An 18,198-nucleotide genomic window follows, 5' to 3' on the forward strand; every position below is an offset into this window, starting at 1 on the left:
AAATGATGGATGTGGGTAGGGTTTTGCGTCGTTATTAGTTATAAACCGCACGACTTCACCTGATTCAGTCCAAAAGTTTTGTATTTTTACGTTTGTGTTTCTGCTTGTTAGTTGGAAAAGAAAGGGAGGGAATAGAGAAAGGTACACAATTCAATGACTGACAATAAGATCAAGGAGGTTGGACTTGGACCAAATTTACCTAAATGTAGTATGTCGGCATAGAATGACAATGTGCAAGATTACGATATAGAATAAGGGGTACGGGTTGAGCGAATGGATATGCTTTGCGAGAAAATATGGCTCGCATTCTCTCGTCAGTTGTGTAAAACTTCAACTTCATTCCCGGGGCTCACCCAAGCCCACCTCCCACAACCGATACCGGTCATTTAACTTATGAAAAGCTACATAACCCAGTATGTGATCATTTGCAGCCTGTAAATACGGGTCTCTGCCACCAAGGACAACACGAATCCGTCGAACTATGTCCTGAACGTCGACTATGATGTCCTGAAGAACCGAGACTGCGTCCTTGTCTTCGTACCAGCCACGACTATGTACATAGTTGTCTTTGTCACCATTTTTCTCCTCCTTGTAAAAGCTGTTGAACATCTCCATTAGTGATATGAACCGGGGAAAAGGAAGCTTGGGGGCTCACGATAGGATGTCATTCGTTAGAGCAATGTATGAAGACAAGTCCGGGATCATTTCCAAGTAGTTCGACATGTCATCATACGGAATCTTGGGAAACGTGAACCAAGCATAAGCTTCCGCAACGCCGTCTTTGTCGCGGAGAAACCAGGGCCAGCTCTTGCCGCCGCGAGTCGGCTCAAGCTTCTTGAATTCGTCTCGGGTCTCAAGAACATTTGCGTTCACAAAGTTCATCGAGGATGACACGATGAAGTTTGCAACGACGGGGTCCCAATACTTGAACGACAAACGCATGAGTTCTGCCCATCCTTCGAGAAGTGGCGTGGGCTGCCTTTCTCCGAGCGCAAAACACTGGACAAATCTCGAGAAGTCGTCGGGCGATTTTGCAGTTTCGTCGTCCAGGAGAAGTCCCAGCCAGGAGTACGTGCCGACGTAGACTTGAACCTCCAGAGGATGCTTGGGCAAGCAGACCTGGCTTATCTCAGTATTTCTGACATGGTTTACGAAGAACAGTCGAAATCGGTTAACTCTAAAAACTCACTGCCGCATATGATATTCCCACTCTGAAGCATTTCCACGAATGGGTCCCTTCGTCGTAGTTGACTCCTAGTTGATCTGCAAATGCGCGCATGGCGATCCATAGCTCGGCGCTGGGCTCTGGTGGAGATGATGTATAACCAATATTAGAGGCGAAGGAACTTATCATCGGGCGAAGAACTGCTCCCAGATCTTCTTCTGGACCCTCATGTTCTTTGAGAGACGTCGGAGGACATAGAAGATTGGCCGGCCGGTAGTTGGGAGATTGTAGGCTCCATTTCGAGTGCTGTAGAGCACTGAGCTGGTTCTGCAAAGTAGAAACGTGTTGGCCCATCGTGCTCCTGGAGGGTGACAAGAGAATATTTGATAGATTACTTCAACAAAAGGCCTCCTCGAAGATGGAGTCAAACTCATGCGTTTTATATCCTTCAACGAAGAAAACAATTCCATCCCTGGACTACTAGCGCGTCAGGGGCCTCCTGCGAGAAGATAACGCGACCCAGGCAGCGAAACCATCGGCACAACAGAACCACTGGTTCGGAAGGCCGGTGTAGCTTACGTACAAACTACAGACAAATGTGATTCCAGAAGGAAGAATGCAACTCTGACCTTATAATCCCATGTATGTTGGTGGATGATGCATCAGAGCTGAAGTCAGCAGGCCTCTCGTGTGTAGCAGCCTGTTCAAACCTGCTGGGGCTTAGCTATGAAGGATTCGACATGCTCTGACCTGCCTCAACTGTGGGATATGTGGAGTCTACTAATGCTGTCAGCGACAGGATGGGGGCCAGGGTGAAGTCGGAAATCAGGTCATTGAAGATTTCGCAGCAGGTCTGGGTGAGATTGTCCTTGTGGCGGTGAGGCGAGCATCGCAAGAAATGGCGATATCACTTTCAATTTTCAACGCGCTTTCTACAGAAGTTCTGGATGACAACCTTTATTTTCCGACTCGCTGCGCGCGCATTGGCAGAAGATCAACTTCATAGCCTACTGTTTATCCAGAAATAAATGTTGATATCCAGGGTACGCATGACAGCGTCTACGTGTACAAATTTACTACGCAGAATGTTCTTAATCTCAGTTCGACCATGATGCTCTCGAACAGACACGAAAGCCTTAGTGTCAAAACACTAAGTCCTCATCATCGTAAAGCATACGCCCGCGTCCAGTCCTAACTTAGGCAATGATGTTATCGCAACCATCAGTCTCCAAGTCACATTCGGCGAAATTACGGCAGTTCGTCCAGAAGTCAGAAAAAATCAATGCGTAACGGTAGCCAATCAATGGAATAAGCTTAAACTACGCGTCAGTCTGCGAATAGAATCATCAGATGAAACATCAGCCGGGAACTCTGGTCAACGTTTCAAGCTGTTTCATACCGTCCACTTCCCGTACATAAAGGCGGGAACAGTAATCGAGAATTAAAGCAAAGCCGCAGCATCAATCCTCATTCACGGTGGAATTAGGTGCAGTGTCGGTCGTTTAGTCAAATATCACGACAGAATTCTAAGTGTCGGCGAACATTCTGCTCAACGAAACCGCCATTGAAGTAAAGTTTGGTTTGTACCGCTTGTGAACATTTTTACGATGAGAACTGTGAGTATTTGAAAACTTAAACTACCACTTTTCACGGAATGAATACTAATCTGTAACAGGGAATCATTGTCTGTTACTCTGCCCTCGCGAGTGCTTGTGGCCTTACTGGGCGGCATGTGTTAAGCCAGCGAGATTCGGCAGTTCTGTGAGTTGGCAAAGATCGTGGCTAGCGGACGTATCCTAACAATCGTGAAGGGCCCAAAGGGCAAGGACAGGAGATCCTTTACAGTCTCTCCGAATCCTCAACCCCTACCCCGGCATCTTTGCGTACTACGATGGACGCACTGGGGAGCGCTTCCACTCAGATCAGCCCAACTGGTTAGACGATGGAGCGTTCACTCTCGGGGTGTCGACATACTCCATAATCGACGGCAACGAAGCCATCATCTTCGACGCGCACATCACTCCGGACCATGCGGGAGCAGTGATGCGCCACGTCCAGAGCCAGGGCGTCACCAAGATGTCCGTGGTCATCAGCCACTTCCACAACGACCACATCGCCGGGACAGACGTGTTCGCCAAGGGCGGCGCGACAATCGTCGGAAACGAAAAGACGAAGCGCACCGTCGACCGCAACTCCCAGCGTCTCGCAGCGGATGACCCGCCCATCACGGCCGTGGCCCCGACGGAGCTCTACGCCGACAAGAAGGAGATGAAGGTCGGCAACCTCACCGTCGAACTTCACAACTTCCAGGTCCACACGCCCGATGGAACAGTCCTGTATATCCCGTCTAAACAGCTTCTGTTTGCCGGCGATACGCTCGAGGACACGGCGACGTTCATCGCCCAGCCAAGGGATTTGCCCACGCACCAGAAGGAACTTCAGAGGATGGCAACCTTTCAAATATCCAAGATCCTACCGGCTCACGGGGAGCCGAATCGAATTGCCGCGGGCGGCTACAACTCAACTTTCATCAACGCGACTTTGAGGTATATCAGTGTCATGACGGAGGATGTGCCGCAACCAGCAGCATGGACTATGCCGTTATCACAAGTCGTTGCAGAGGACGTAGCAAAGGGTGACCTGATTTACTTTGCCCAGTATGAGGAAGTTCATAAGAGCAATGCCCAGTCGATTCAGGAGTCTCGACAGGGCCGATAATGGCTGACATCAGTATTGCGCGGTGGTGGGCGGGTTGGTTCTAGTATCATATCGTAAAGTTGCACTGGGTGAGGGAAACCCGACATGAGTTTGTAAATTATTGCCACACATTTGGAATACCAAACATTGCAAGTAAGATTCCACCACATCGCTCGTAACCCGCAAGTCCGCGCTTGCATTCCTCTATTGCTAGGAATGAGGATACCCTCAAAATAGCTCAGATCATTATTTCCAAACAATTTCACAAATCAGCCTTGGTCATTGATAACATCCACAGGCGCCTCTTGCCATTAAATCTTTCATACTCCACGGCAAGACCCAAAACTGAGCTGTTAATATCCTCCAAGTGTAAAGCGACCGACTTGGCACGGCATAGGGCGTGAAGCTGTATCCGAAAACGAGCTGAGACTAGACAACATGTCCAAGCTCGTTACCTAGTTCATTTCGACTGTTCGGAGTAACTCCGGACTCAGCCTAGAGACCATGTACATGATCATGTCCAAAGAAGCCCATGATCGTCTATCATGCGTCCTGATCCTGCATCTCAGTGGACCTCAACATCACCACCATCAATCATGGGCGCAAACTGGCGATAACACATATGCAATGCGATACCGAGCCTTGCAACCAATAAAAGCAACTTGTCTTACGATAAGGTCTCACTACGTCAGCACTCAGAAGTTGCGTCTCACCCGTCTCACATTTTCCCTTTAGTTGAACACCTTTCCCCTAGTATGAAACTCTAATCGTTGGGGAGGAACGTGCAACCTGCGGTATCCCGAACACAAGTACAGTGACGTCGGCGGTGTTTGTACGCGAGGGGTAAAACGCTACCAAGAAGCAACACCTACACTCGTTCCACAAAGGCTTTTCTCTACGGAAAAGCCTCCAAAGTAACACGTTCCAAACAGTCTGATCGTGTCTATACTTGCCAAGAAAGGGCCGCCGTCCCGTGGATAGGTACACACGCCAGACCCGTCAAGGTTTCTTCCATAGGACCGTCTTTACAGATTTGTTTAAACTTCCCGAAAACGAAGAAAAACCGAGAGCGAGCTCATTCGCTGCTAGCCAGGCGGAAGCTTCCTCCCACAATGCCGCCCTCCGAGCACCTCGCGTCCGACGTCCCGGACATGAACCTCTACAAGCTGAACCGTGTCCATCGCACGCTCGAGGGCCTCAAGGACAAAGACGTCTGGGACGCGGAGGACACCAAGGGTTTTGACTGCATGCACTACCTCGGCGATGCTGCCATCGAGAACGCCGCCAAGGAGCTCGGGCTGAGGGCCGGCGACAGGGTGCTCGACATCGGGTCCGGGTTCGGCGGCACGGGGAGGTATCTCCACCGGCGCTACGGCGCGCGCACCACCGGCATCGAGCTGCAGGGGGACATCCACGAGATCGCGCAGACCATCAACGCCAAGTCTGGCGCCGGCGGGGGCGCCGTCTCGGTCAACGGGGATTTCCTCGAGCTCGACGCGGAGACCATGGGCGGCGCGCCGGTGGACCACGTCGTCTCGTTCCTGTGCATCCTGCACATCCCCGCGCGACAGCAGCTTTTCGAGAAGGCGCATGACGTGACCAGGGCCGGTGGGAGGGTGTACATCGAGGACTTCTTCGCGCGGACGGCGGCGCTGGACGAGAAGACTCTGAAGGTGCTACGGGAATCGGTTTCCTGTCCCGGTTTGCCGGACAAACAGGAGTACGTGTCGGAACTGGAAAGGGCCGGATTCGAGGTCGTGAACTGGGTGGACATGTCGGACGTTTGGACCGATTTCGTACACCAGCGCGCCGCGGAGTACAAGAAGGACCCCTCTGTGGACGCCGACCTCACGGCATTCTACGACGCTGTCGACGAAGTCTTTACCGGTGGCCAAGTCGGCGGCGTCCGCATCACCTGTCAGAAGAAGTAGACCATCTATCTTGTCACGGCATGTGTTCTAGACCCGCGTTTGATCAACAAACTAGAAAAATAAAAAGCTTTCGGGACTCGTTGCCGAATGGAAACACCCGCCCTGGACTGGAGTCAAAGTAAGGAACATCTCTCGCGATTATTGATCTGGTCCGGGGTGGTAGTATTGCAGTACACTGGACCACGGAGGTCGGGCAAACTGGCGGCTCAGCTTCCGCTCGAAATATCGGCGCTCGGGTGCTGTTTGCCATGCGATCCGCGGAAAACGAACAACTCATGCCGCTTCATCCCCGCCCCCTCCCGACGGAACTCGTGACGAGCCCAGGCCAAGCCAAGTAATAATAGGCAAAAACGGCACGGCAGAGCTGTAGGTAGTGTACGGGTATGGCCGACTCGAATAGAAATAACCTTCAACTACAATAAGGTTCGCCGCACGTCGATGACAGCCCAAACACGACCTTTTCTTCCTATCCGGTAGTTGTAGAGCCGCGCGCAATGAAGCGCACGCAACATGGGACGAAGGCCGTTGCTGACAGTGTGTAAATCCATACCGCCCCATCCCGCTCGGCCGGGGACCTCCTCGGGGATGAGTTCGTTGCGACGTATCGTAGTAGGCAATTTTCTGCCGAGTCCTGTGGTATCTGCCCGCTGACTACTGTTGACATATTCCTTAACTCCCCCCGGAGCTATCCATGACCAAGGTTTCGAGACGGGTCTCAACTGCACGAATCAGGTAACTTGCTTCATGGGGAATAATGCCCAAGTTGGGAAAGTGTGTAAAAAGCTATCTTTCATCCCGTCGGCATCGTAGAGGAGCGCGTACCGGTATACGGTACGGTTGGTACGAAAGCCCCTTGCAATATAGCGAGGCTGAGTTTTCCTGTAAAGACGTTTCGGTATCGGTCCGAGATCATCGCATATACCGTACAGTTAATCTCCAGAGCTTGCCAGTGTTGGTCAGTAGGAGGATCACTTTCTGACTCAGCCATTACACGACAACCATCGGCGAAGGACAATAATGAGGGTCTTCTTGATGGCGCCCCCAGTCCTGCCTGCCCTGGAGAAACTTGGCGTTATGGACACTGTAGCTCGGTTGGATGAGGTGAACGGGCAAATAGGATAGGGATTAGTGATCTACGAACGAGGAACAGGGATCACGGTGATTTGGGAAAATTCCATGTCGGCTAAGTTGCGCGCGGAGGGCTCCGCATCGTCAGCATCGCCGCCATCGCCGCCATCGCCGTCAAAGTCCGGTGGTACTGGACGGAGGTTTGAAGAGGTTTGAGGAGGATTCCAGGAGGTCTTTATGGTGTGCCGGGAATGCTCTCCGATGGCACAGTGCAACGTGGGCTACTGCTCTTACTTCACCTGAAGCTGCAATAGCATGGAAGACGACATCGCCGAGGCGAGATGCGAAGAGTCGTCTCTTTCCCAGCAAACCTTCGTAAGATGTCGATAGCTGCAACAACACCTAAAACGGCAAAATATCTCGTCGATGTGATAACCAGGCTAGTGACTCATTGTTTACCCAGACAATTCGGATAGTGCGCATATTGGGGTTGATGGCGCGATGCCACCTTGATACCAAGTGGCGAATCCTGGACGTCTCTTACCCCAAGCTAGTAATAGGCGGTATCGATTACACGCTCGCGCGGCAAGAAGCTAATAGTAAAGGGCCAGATGAGATGAGATCGAGTAGATGCGCGCAAGCACAACAGTGTGTGGCGCGGCTTTCGTCACATGCGTGGCAGGCGGGGATTGGGCGGGAAAGGGAATAGTGCTCGTAAGACCGGGCTTGCATGGAGTGCGAGTTGGCTATCATGCGATAGCAGAGTGAGACTGAGATACAGGTTGAGAGGAAGTCAGAGGAGCCATGAAGGGAAGTGGGAGGATCGTCGACCGGGAACGATAAGACGACAAGAAGAACCCAAACACAGCGATGGATGATGATTTGGAAAGAAGCAGCCACGAGCTGGCGAGCGAGCGGCGGCATTACCCAAGTCCGCTCAGAAGGGCCATGCTCGCCGTGCATTCGACTTGACTGGCCGCGGGTGACATTTGGCCTTGACATTGGATCAGTTACAGATTGTTCGGTTTCGCAATGATGAACCCCTGATTGGACTCCGTATTGTGGGATACCGACATTTGAAGGGGACGGAAACACCACCACACTAACAATTGACATTGGAGTATCCGTCGGCTAAAAATCCTTGGGGTGGGTGGGTGCTCTTATTTTTTTTCTTGCGCGCGGTCCTGGTACGGCGCCCGGGTGGCCCGGTGGGCGGGTTCGGCGGGTTCGACGTTTTTGAGTTGTATTCTTTTTTAAATAAAGTGTCTTCTTTTCCATGACCCCGGGCAGAACTGCAGGTCGGACGACGGAGTGTTTAGATAATCGACAAATCTGGATGGCGTCATTTTTTTTCGCGGCCAAGCTTCACGTTTCCCATCCTTTACCCAAGGTACGTGGGCGAGGAATGCTTGTATTTCGACCTCGTACAGTATCAGTTAGAGTCAAATTCCTTCAGCTTCGTTCGTGTTAGTCGTGTTTAGTGGAACGGTATCCTTTGCGGCTTGCACATGATGACCGTAACACACACACGAGTAATGGAGGCAACACGAGGATACATTTTCACTGTGTATGGATCTCTGTCGGACAAGCCGCCGCCCCAAGGCTGAAGATTATAGTTGCAGCCGTGAAGGACAGGGTGGGTTTTGGGCAAAAGAGAAGGTACGCGTATTGCGCGGACGGTTTTTAGACTCTATGCTAGCGAACCGTTGCCTGTTGCAGCAAGAGACTTTCTGAGGCGGGTTTGGTGTTTGGACGTTGGGTTCGAGACGTGAGTGATCAGCGGGATGAGATGAAGGTGACTCTGATCAGTCTGATCATTATCAATAGAAAGAAGGAAAAAAAGGTTCTGGCTGGCTGTACCGCTGTGCCGCCGGTGAGTGGTGGTGACTGTAGGCTGTCTAGAGTGGTGCGTACAGTGACTAAAAAGGGGATAGCCTGGTCGTGGGATTTCTTTCCTTTTTCCGGAATACAATCAAGCATAGCGTTTTGTTTCCTGGTTGGCCGTTGGTACTCTGTACTTTTGTTTGCGTTATGGTGTACAGAGTACGATACCTAGGTATGGAGCGTCCCGTCGGGATATGGGTGCGACGCCAAGAGGAGGAAATGTATCAGTTGCTCCGCCCCCAGGCCGCCTGGGTTCGACGACATTTCAGTTGACGACGGCATCTACGAGTCGACGACGACGCACTGGGGCAGATGCGAGCAGAGGGTCCAGGCATGGTGGCATGGCATGGTTTGGGTTGAAGAGTGAGTGTGGTGGTGGGAATAAGACGGCGGGACACTGACGGCCGTGAAATAAGGTACAATTTGGATCCCAGTCTAGCTTGGGGCCAGCAAGAGTCCGATGCCGTGCCAGGACATCTCCGTCGTCTGGTCTTTTTCGGGTGCCCCTTGGAAGTTGGAGCAGAGCGCATCAACAGGCGTGACCAAGGCTGCGACTGCCGGTGGACTGTGGGAGAGTGAGTGATGAGAGAGCGAACCCGAAGGTGTGTGTGTTGGGGGTCCAACATGAATCAACAAAAGACTAAGTGAAAGTTGGGCCCGTGTCGGAATTGTAGTCCGCAGCAGACTGACTGGAGATGGCGACGGCATCTCTGATGTCAATCTGTGACATGGATGGAGGAGGGTGGTCTGTAATTATTGGCCGGTAGCAAAGTCTAGCGCTAAGAGAGCACGAACCGAGTACGCGGAATGAGAAACCGCCGCCGCCAGGCCAGTCTCCGTACAGCAAGCAATAGGGATGGGCAAGATGGATCGTATTTTCTTGCTGTGTTATTTCTCGGTAAGCAACAAGATGCCGATCTGCTGGACTCATCCGTCGTGATTGACAAGAGAGAGAGACCAATGAAATGACCCTTGCTAAATCAAAAAGGCTACTTACTGCTACCAAGTCCAAGTACGGCGCAGCGGGCAGTTCCAGTTGCCATTATGGAAGAAGGGGGGAAAATAGTTTGGCAGGGGTGTTGATGAATCGCGTGGGACGCGGGCGAAAATTGCCAGAACAGCAAACAGTGGCAGTTTCCAAGTGGCCAATCACAGGGTTAAGATGGTGACTGTATGACTGTATGATATACCCGTGCCCTACCTTTAAAGTGCCCGGGGATTGGAATTAGGACATGGGCCGCAAAGGGGATAAGACCGAAGTACCTGAGCATTGTCGCGGTACGAGAGAGGCATGTATCTTTTTCTTCTTACAGACGAGGGCCACACGAACCGGTGGGCGTGGTGGGCGTGGACTCTCGGATGGGATACGACGAGGCCGCACTTATTATGGTTCCGTCGCAATGGCATGGTCTGCTTGGCTGGTTGATGAAGCACGACGCATGATAGCCTACCCGGAATGTCTGAGAAGAGGAAAAGGAGGTACCCGTACGGATACACGGCGCCATATGCTATACGCACCCGAATAAACAAACATGCGTGTATTGACGTGTATGATTTGTCCTGCGGTGCCACGCCCGAACTAACGAATTGTACGTGTGATTTGGGTGTAAGCTATGCATAAGAGGCATCACAGATATGGCGTATTGGCAGCTATGGTGAGATCAAGATAAGGTACCGGTTTGGTCACTTGTGGCATCTCATTTATCACGGAGGCGCAGACCAAGAAAGACAACATGTGGCCACGTACCTTGGTAGGGCGTAGTAGAGGGCGTCCAACATGGCGCGGCATCCGAAGCCGAATCGACATTGACGTTGGCATTGACACACACACTCATACATGGCGGAGAGCTCCATCATCCCTTGGTACCTTGGATGCTTCTGGCTCTGGCTCTATTTCTGAGCCCGAGGGCGTGGTGGAGTATGAGGCACGAGGCACGAGGATGAATTGTAATTTCCAGCGAATGGAAAGTTTTGCTAAAAAGGGCTCGGCCTGCGATTCGAGGAGCAGAGAGATGCGATTGCGAAGATTCAAGGGAAGACGGAATGAAATGCCGTCTTCATACCAACGAGACCGGCACGGGTAATCGGAGAACTCTACACGATAAGTCAGCCGCCTTGGATTCAAACTGTGCAGAACAGGCTAAATTGGGCGTTGAGGTACCGTGCCAGATTCACAGCTGAAGACTGTACGTCATTAAGCTCATTCATGCCTGAGGCGCATGTCCCGGTGGATATATCCAGATCCAATGGCCAGGCATCCAGGTGTCCATCCATTCAGGATCTCGGGCTCGGGATTGCTGAGTTGGGTGGTGTCAGCCAGTGGCAGGTGCTGTCTTCCTTGCTCTTTCCTGAAGTGAGAGAAGGGCAGGTACCGCCGAGGAAGTACCTCTCTCGTGGGCAGGTACATGCTCTTACTTTATTACTTTTAGTACGGTAGGTACGCCTTCCTTTGTCTTGGCTCGCTTCTGCCTTTCTAGTACCGCAGTAGCAGTAGTAGGGCGGTAGAAACGCATCAATAGGCCGCTGATAAACCAACATGACCCAGCCCGGTCTTGTCTTGCTTGTCTTGTCTCTGGTCTATTCCGTAGTAGCCACCAAATGAGCATTTTCCCTACTGCTTGTATGGAATACTTGCGCATGCCTGTCATTTGATTGCTGGGTTGGTTGGGTAAAGTACCTTACTGCGTACTCCAGAGTCCTGCCACGCCTTATTGGCTTGCAATTACAATTTCGTTGCCATTTCTTATTCTCTACTGGTCTTTTCTCTCGTCCACTATCTTTTTTTCAGTGTTGTCTTCCTCTCCTTTCCATCCTTCCCTTCCAACTGCCTACATCTGCACAATCCATCCATCTTCAACCTCACCAAAGGCAAAGCCACGGCCGTAATCAGCTTAGAAAGGTACGTACGAGTCTTGCTTTCTGATTGCTTGTTACAACCCTTTTGACTGGATTCCCAACACGTTTTCCAAACCACCTGCACCTACACTACATCTACATCTACGCCTACGCCTACGCCTACGCCTACCTCGCTTTCCTTACGTGAGGTTCGGACTGTACTCGTCTTTCCCGAAACAATGGTTTAATTACCCCTGACACCCCTGCACCTTTCCTTTCCACTTCCATTGCCATTAATACCTTATTCACCTTCACATTCACCTTTACCCAACACAACAACCCCAGACTCACCCATCATCTGCCGTTGTTGCCAAACAAGCCCTTTCTTCCCTCTTCCAGGCAACATCCACTCTGCAAACTCCCTTTGTCAGACGGCAGCACCTTCTATTTTTGACAAACGGCACCAACGACGACTTCATCCACTCCTTTCTACTTCTGCCTGTTCGAGCACCCAATTGACCAACCTACCAGTCATCAATACCAGGCAGGCACCAATCGCTAGCCGCTTTCCCTCATCGGACGGACCAAAAGTCCCTTCTAGATCAACATCACATCATCACTTACTGCCTTACTCCCGGCCGCTATTTTTTCTGTACCATTCGACTTTCGTCTCTCATACACCACTCCATCTCGACAACTTCTTTTATCAGGTCGATTAACCAATCGCCCTGCGGCCAGGTTTTTACCACCATCATCGGCCGTTGATCTCGTCTTTGGGTAATTCTTTGGATGCGACTTTGGTTATCGCCTCCAGCCACATCCATCGTCGACAATCGGCCTGTTCCCGGACCATCCCACCTCATCAAGATCATTAATCCGGAAGGATATTTCGTCCGACGAGCCACCATCAACGCATTGATTTTTTCGGGGAGCTCGTCGTCCCTTCTTTGTTTTTTGCCATTTTTGGCCAAGTTCCACGATTCTGCGCATTCTGAATAGGTCGAGTGCTTATCACCGCCACCATCGACTGAATAGTAATTTCTACCTCGTTTTCAGCATTGGCAGGAAGCACAAATCATAGGCTTGGCAACTAACATTCTGATAGACGCGAAACTTGACGCGTATACCGGTTGGCATGGCTCGACAAGCCTGAGTCGGTCTATCAACTTCATCTCAAGAATCCAGGCCAACGACTAGGCTTCCTCATGGTCTTTTCCATCGCCGCCGACATGGCCAGTCAAGTCTCTGCCGCAGCTGCGGCCCAGGGCCATCACCAACCGCCTACCCTGGCCCAGGAACAAGAACAATGGTTCAAAACTCTTGACGCGTATAAGAGGCGCTTCGAGGCCCAGAAAGAGACGCTAAAGAAGTCAATGCTGCATGACCAACAGAACCTCTGCCACGATCTAGACGATCAAGCCCGTTATATCGAGTCACAAAGTCTCAGTCGGCACGCTTACGAAATTTTCCAGAGGAACCAAACTGAGATCCGGACCCACCGGCTCACCGAGCGCAAGCAAGCTTATGACCAGAAGCTACAGGACTTGGAAAAGCAGGAAAAGGACCTGTACTTTCAACACCACTTGATCTTCCCGGTGCCGGGGGGCTCATCGTCACGGAATGCTGCCAACGGACCCTCTGCCACAACGCTTGCGGCGTCAGCAAGCCGAGCTCAAACGCCGTCCACGCATCCGCAAGCCGCGGTGCCTCATCCTCAAAGACCGAATATCCAGGCCGCCAACAGCGCAAACTCCGCGCCAATGCCTTCGCAGCAAAACCACTCATGGCAAGGCTACAATCAACACCCTCAACATGCTTCTCCACACAGGCATGCGAGCATCAGCATGTATCAGCAGGCTAGGCCGATGGTTCAACCAGTCGAGGCCCCTCCTCGCATGTTGCCGTCGAACGGACGCGCACCAATCTTGGGCAACGGGATACCCGGAGCCTCCCAGGGCTCGACCGCAACGTCGGGCTATGGCCAACCCGGCGGAAGCCCTCATTTCGCCAGTGCTGTCGAAGCCGGCCGCGGAACGCGTGTCGCCATCCCGCCGATGACCCAGACAATTCAGACTGCTCGAGACGATAGAACGCACATGACTAGGAACGGTGTCAATATTCTTTTGGGTCGGCAAGACGACTTGGCGAGACAGCTCCAGCCTGATCCTCATCGACAGCTGAAGCGGAAATCCGAGGATCTGGGTTCTAATCCAGACGATCCTAACTTGAAGCGTGCGAGGACAGGCACTCCCCAGTCTATTGCACAGTACACCATTACATTCAACGAGGTCTACCAGGACGGAAAGGCCGAGTTCAAGCACACTATTGTCAAGTTTGAGGACATCTTCTATATCCTCAAGTAAGCCTGACCCATCACCTCCCTCGCTATGTAGAGAAGCAAGCTGCTCACAAATTCACAGATGCGACGAACACGGCGTTCATTTCAAGCAGAACGCATTGCCAGCAGCAGCTAAGCACCTGCACGGGGCTTCGCATAACCACCAGAAGAAGGAACACCGCATAGCGCTCCGCACTATCGGGTTCCACGTCGTTGACTGCACTGACGAGTTGATGAGGCTGAACAACGATGTCGTTAAGAAGGCTTTCGAAAATGGGTATAAGCCCCTCAACCAATTGCATGGCCCAAAATCCGGCGGCAAGCGTTACTCGGCCGGCGAAGCCTCCAAAGAGTCAACAGAAACTCCCTCGACCGCGGGAGCGAAGCTCACACAGAGCCCAGAGCTCGTGAGGCCAGACACGACGCAGTACATCACGAATCCCGAACCCGGACAGCTTTATCAGGCCAGGTGGGCCAACCACAAGATGTACGTAGTTGCCGCTGTCGGCTGGAAGGATTTGCAATGTTGTGGGTGGGGAGAGAAGTTCTGTGACCTCCTGCTGTACAAGGACAAGAACAGACCAGCCTGCTTCGTGTACGACGAAGAAGGCATTGCCGGCTGGGCTGAAGGGTATCGCGATGGCGAACCGGGCGTCTTAAAGAGAGAAGTCCCCGTTCTGTGGTTCGAGCCTAAGGGACCCAACCGTCTTGGGTGGGTGAGCGTCCAACAGCTGAAACCTTTCCTGCTAGACGACCCGACCCGACCGTCCAATCCCGACGCTTCGCAGAACAAGGCTCGGCAATTTTATGCGGAAGTCCGCGGGTACAGCTCGTTTGAGGACTTGTTGATGGCGGCGGATCAGGAAGGCCAGGCATCTAGGGGAGAGATACCGGCACCTCAACTGCCGTCTTCCGCATCGGATTCCGAGTCTTCCGCGCACGACGTCGACATGTACGATTTCGGCGACAATCCACCCAAGCTCGATGATTCGGATGATGAGGATTACGTGGAGAACAAGGGACGCGGCAAGGACTCTGATCACGAGATGGCCGACGCCAACTCTTCCAAGTCGCCGCAGCCTCTCAGACGGAGCACTCAAGAGGTGCGTCCTTCTTCAAGGCTGAGCGACAGTTCGGCGTTTGGCAGATCTGCCGCGGGTGCTAGGACGCGGTCGTCTGCGAAGAAGGACGCCCCCGTCAGAGACATCGAGGACGTGGAGATGGGCGATACGCAGCAGACGCCCTCAAAGACGCGTCATGTCGAAAATCTGGAAACGACAACACCTGGCAACGGTGCAATCGAGGTAGCGGTCCCTAAGATCGCACTTGGTACACCTGTCACTCCAAGACCCGAGAATGGCGGGACGCAAACAGCCCAGGGCGCCCAGGGAGACTTCAGTTCTACGGCGGCGGAGGGAGGAAACCCAGGCGCTTCTCAGAACGGTGGCCAGATCACCATCCCACGGGAGAAGTCACTCTCGGTCGCGGCAACCGGGAATGGAGAAGGAAGCAGTGCTTCAAAGTCACCTAGTTTGGAAAGAGAAGTGCCCAAGATCAGCCCCAAGCTGCAAGTGGCCAACCTTCTGAACAGTGCCGGCCCTGAGAAGGAGAAGACCAAGGAGCAGGTGTCATCTAGCGAGAAAGAATCCTCGGTTGATCAACGGCGGCCATCACCCTCACAAGGGCATGCTTCCACAGAGCCACCGCCTCTCAGGCACCCTTTACCGGCTAAGCCGCTCGTACATCCCTTGCCTGCAAAACCGCCCGTCCTGGTCGAACCGAAGCAACAGCATAACTCTCCAGCAACGACAACAAATGTGCCCCAGAAGCCCGAAGCAAGCAGGTCGACCGGTACTGTCGACGCCACCGTCAACTCGGATGCGGCGAAGGAGTTGAGCATTGAAGTGGCGTCTCGTACGTTGGAAGCTCTCAACGGCCAGAATGGTGACACGAGCAAGCAACCGTCGCCATTGGAAACCCCTCGCAGCGGAAGCGTAGAGAGCGCAACTCGTCGATCTGACCCGCGAATGAGCATTAGCAGTGCTCTCGACGATCAGAAGGCGACGACTGGCAACGGGGTTGCATCTGGTAGCAACACGCCTAGGATCCTGAATCTGGCAAACGACGACCGATGGCGGGCAGTTAGGAACTCAGAATCGCCCATGATCACACCAGCCACGATCAGATCTCCTCTGGACCGTAGCGCGGCGGCATCTCCGGTGGGCGGAGTCAGCAAGAGCGCGGAAACGTTTTCGATTGACGTGGCAAGCTTCTCTGAAGGCGATAAGAAGTGGGACGAGCAGGGCAGCAAGTTTCTTCACTTCTACATCGAAGACGATGCCCGGGGAGTTGCGCGTTCTCGAGCGGCAGACGGCGTTGAGGCAATTCTAGATGCGCAGCAAGTCAAGGCCGCGCAACAAGAGAAGACGATGGTCAAGCTGGTACTGAAGACGGGTGGTGAGCAGCTTTTCAAGTTTGCAACCAATTCGGTGACGGGAAGCATGCGGGGAGGATTGCCGCAAGCATCGAAGTTTTATCGTTGGGTAACTGGGAAGAACATGGAGATTGAGCATTTAGGGTAAATGCAAGGAAGTTTAGATGGGGTTGCAGCGAAGGACTCGCATGGGCACAGCATTTCATTTGTGAGGCGAATACGGAGTACGGCGCGACTGCGAAGTCCAGGGCGGCAATGAGGTTTTTTTGAGAGGACGGCGTTATGGACGGAAGGAAAACTTTTGCTGAGTTTGTCGGTTTGAGTAGCCGATGTGGTTGCTGTATAGGATTCCATTGAGAGAACAAGCCGCTGGAGGATTGAGGTAGCAAAAAGCAGCAATCAGTTGATACATTCATCTTCACTGGTGTGTTTAGATCATGGTAAAGAAGACTGCGTCTGCGAAGTTGTCAAGTCCCATGATGCCACATTTACTCAAGCTCGAATCCATGCTCTCTCGTCCGTGACAAGGACCAGCAAGGGTCGGAGTCGGAGTTGGTATCGGTGGATGCTGATGCTGCTGTGTGAGCTGGGGTTAGAAGCTGCCCGTCATTTTTGCATGTGATTGCTAGCCTCCATCGCATTGCCGGGGAATAACAAGGTGACGGGCAGCAAATAGCACTTTGTTCAGCGGGGAGGACATCGACTCACGTGGGCACAGGCGGCCTGGAGCTTCCCCACGATGAATGAGGACGGCCACTGGACCGCATGCAGTTCTAGTTCCAGTCTTGGTGCTGCTGCAGTCAGTCAGTGAGGTGAGGTCAGGTCCAAGGTGTCTTCTGACCCCCGAACAGTCCGTCGGGTCGCACTTTCTTCATTTTGAATCTTCCTTCCTTCCTTGTCTTGTCGACTCTTGCTTTTTTTCTCTTTTCCACTCTAAAACTTTACCAAAACCATTTCATAATCGCGACTTTGTCGCCGCTCCGAAACGAAACACACAAACACCACCAATGCCGACGACACGGACACCCGCGAGCTGAGCTGGGTGAATGCGACGACGACATTCTTCTCGACCATCGATCCGACCGAAACCGATGACGTTGCGATCCACCACGCGCGACTCGACACCGAAAGCGCATACGCGCGCCGAACGACGGTGAGCCAGAGACGGAGACGGAGACGGAGACGGAGGCAACAGACTGAGCCGGCATTCCGGTCGTCTTCTTTTTGTTGTTGTGTTTTCTTCTTCTCATCAGGCTCCCGGAGACTGGAAAGACGTGACCCCGAGGTCTGCACCCCCAAAAGACATCCGCAGCAAGCCGCAGCGGCGAGCAACCCCAGGAAAGATCAGCGGAATCCCGGACCATTGATTGATGGCTGCCTTTGTGAGTTCCAGGTCCCCTTCTCTCTCTCAAAATACGGATATTTCGCAATATCCATTTTCTATTCCCCGCCGTGCCGTGCCCTGCCCGCTCTCGGGCTCTTCCACTCTCCGTCCTAATACACCGTTGCATCGTCACATCCTTGCTCGGCTGCCTTGACCTGGCCCTCCGTCATCGTGGAGCACGCATTGCAAACAGAAGCGCAGACACCACCAAACCTACGGAGCTTACTTCAACACTACGACCAAATAGCTACCTACCACCTTGTCTTTTGCGCTCTGGCTTCTTCAACGCATCAGCCACGTCATAACATCAACTCGCCACTGCTCCTTCTCCTCATTCTCATTGCGCCTCACATAACTCTGCACTCTGTCTTCATTCATCCGATGGCCTTCGCCTTGCCCACCTGCTCCCAGCGTCACTGACCTGACGGCTGCACCGGCCGTCGCTCTCGCTGTCGCTGTCGC

General features: G+C 52.7%; 4 protein-coding genes across 4 annotated transcripts; 3 read left to right on the forward strand and 1 right to left on the reverse strand.

Moving 5' to 3' along the window:
* Nucleotides 1-401: 401 nt before the first annotated feature.
* On the reverse strand, nt 402-1,519 carry CkaCkLH20_02268 (uncharacterized protein; the record flags this gene model as incomplete). The annotated part of the gene is made up of 4 exons (XM_038884987.1): nt 402-432; nt 542-598; nt 656-1,119; nt 1,190-1,519. 4 exons carry the CDS (start codon nt 1,517-1,519, stop codon nt 402-404), a joined length of 882 nt encoding a protein of 293 aa, XP_038749775.1.
* Nucleotides 1,520-2,515: 996 nt separating this feature from the next.
* Nucleotides 2,516-3,883, forward strand: CkaCkLH20_02269 (uncharacterized protein; the record flags this gene model as incomplete). Its single annotated transcript, XM_038884988.1, has 3 exons — nt 2,516-2,545; nt 2,841-2,926; nt 2,977-3,883. The coding sequence occupies 3 exons, from the start codon at nt 2,516-2,518 to the stop codon at nt 3,881-3,883; spliced, it is 1,023 nt and encodes a 340-aa protein (XP_038749776.1).
* Nucleotides 3,884-4,974: 1,091 nt separating this feature from the next.
* On the forward strand, nt 4,975-5,793 carry CkaCkLH20_02270 (methyl transferase-like protein; the record flags this gene model as incomplete). Its single annotated transcript, XM_038884989.1, has 1 exon — nt 4,975-5,793. The coding sequence occupies one exon, from the start codon at nt 4,975-4,977 to the stop codon at nt 5,791-5,793; it is 819 nt and encodes a 272-aa protein (XP_038749777.1).
* Nucleotides 5,794-12,785: 6,992 nt separating this feature from the next.
* On the forward strand, nt 12,786-16,500 carry CkaCkLH20_02271 (uncharacterized protein; the record flags this gene model as incomplete). The annotated part of the gene is made up of 2 exons (XM_038884990.1): nt 12,786-13,939; nt 14,001-16,500. 2 exons carry the CDS (start codon nt 12,786-12,788, stop codon nt 16,498-16,500), a joined length of 3,654 nt encoding a protein of 1,217 aa, XP_038749778.1.
* Between the last annotated feature and the right edge of the window lie 1,698 nt (nt 16,501-18,198).

This window comes from Colletotrichum karsti (assembly GCF_011947395.1).
Source record: "Colletotrichum karsti strain CkLH20 chromosome Unknown Scaffold5, whole genome shotgun sequence".
Taxonomy (NCBI): domain Eukaryota; kingdom Fungi; phylum Ascomycota; class Sordariomycetes; order Glomerellales; family Glomerellaceae; genus Colletotrichum; species Colletotrichum karsti.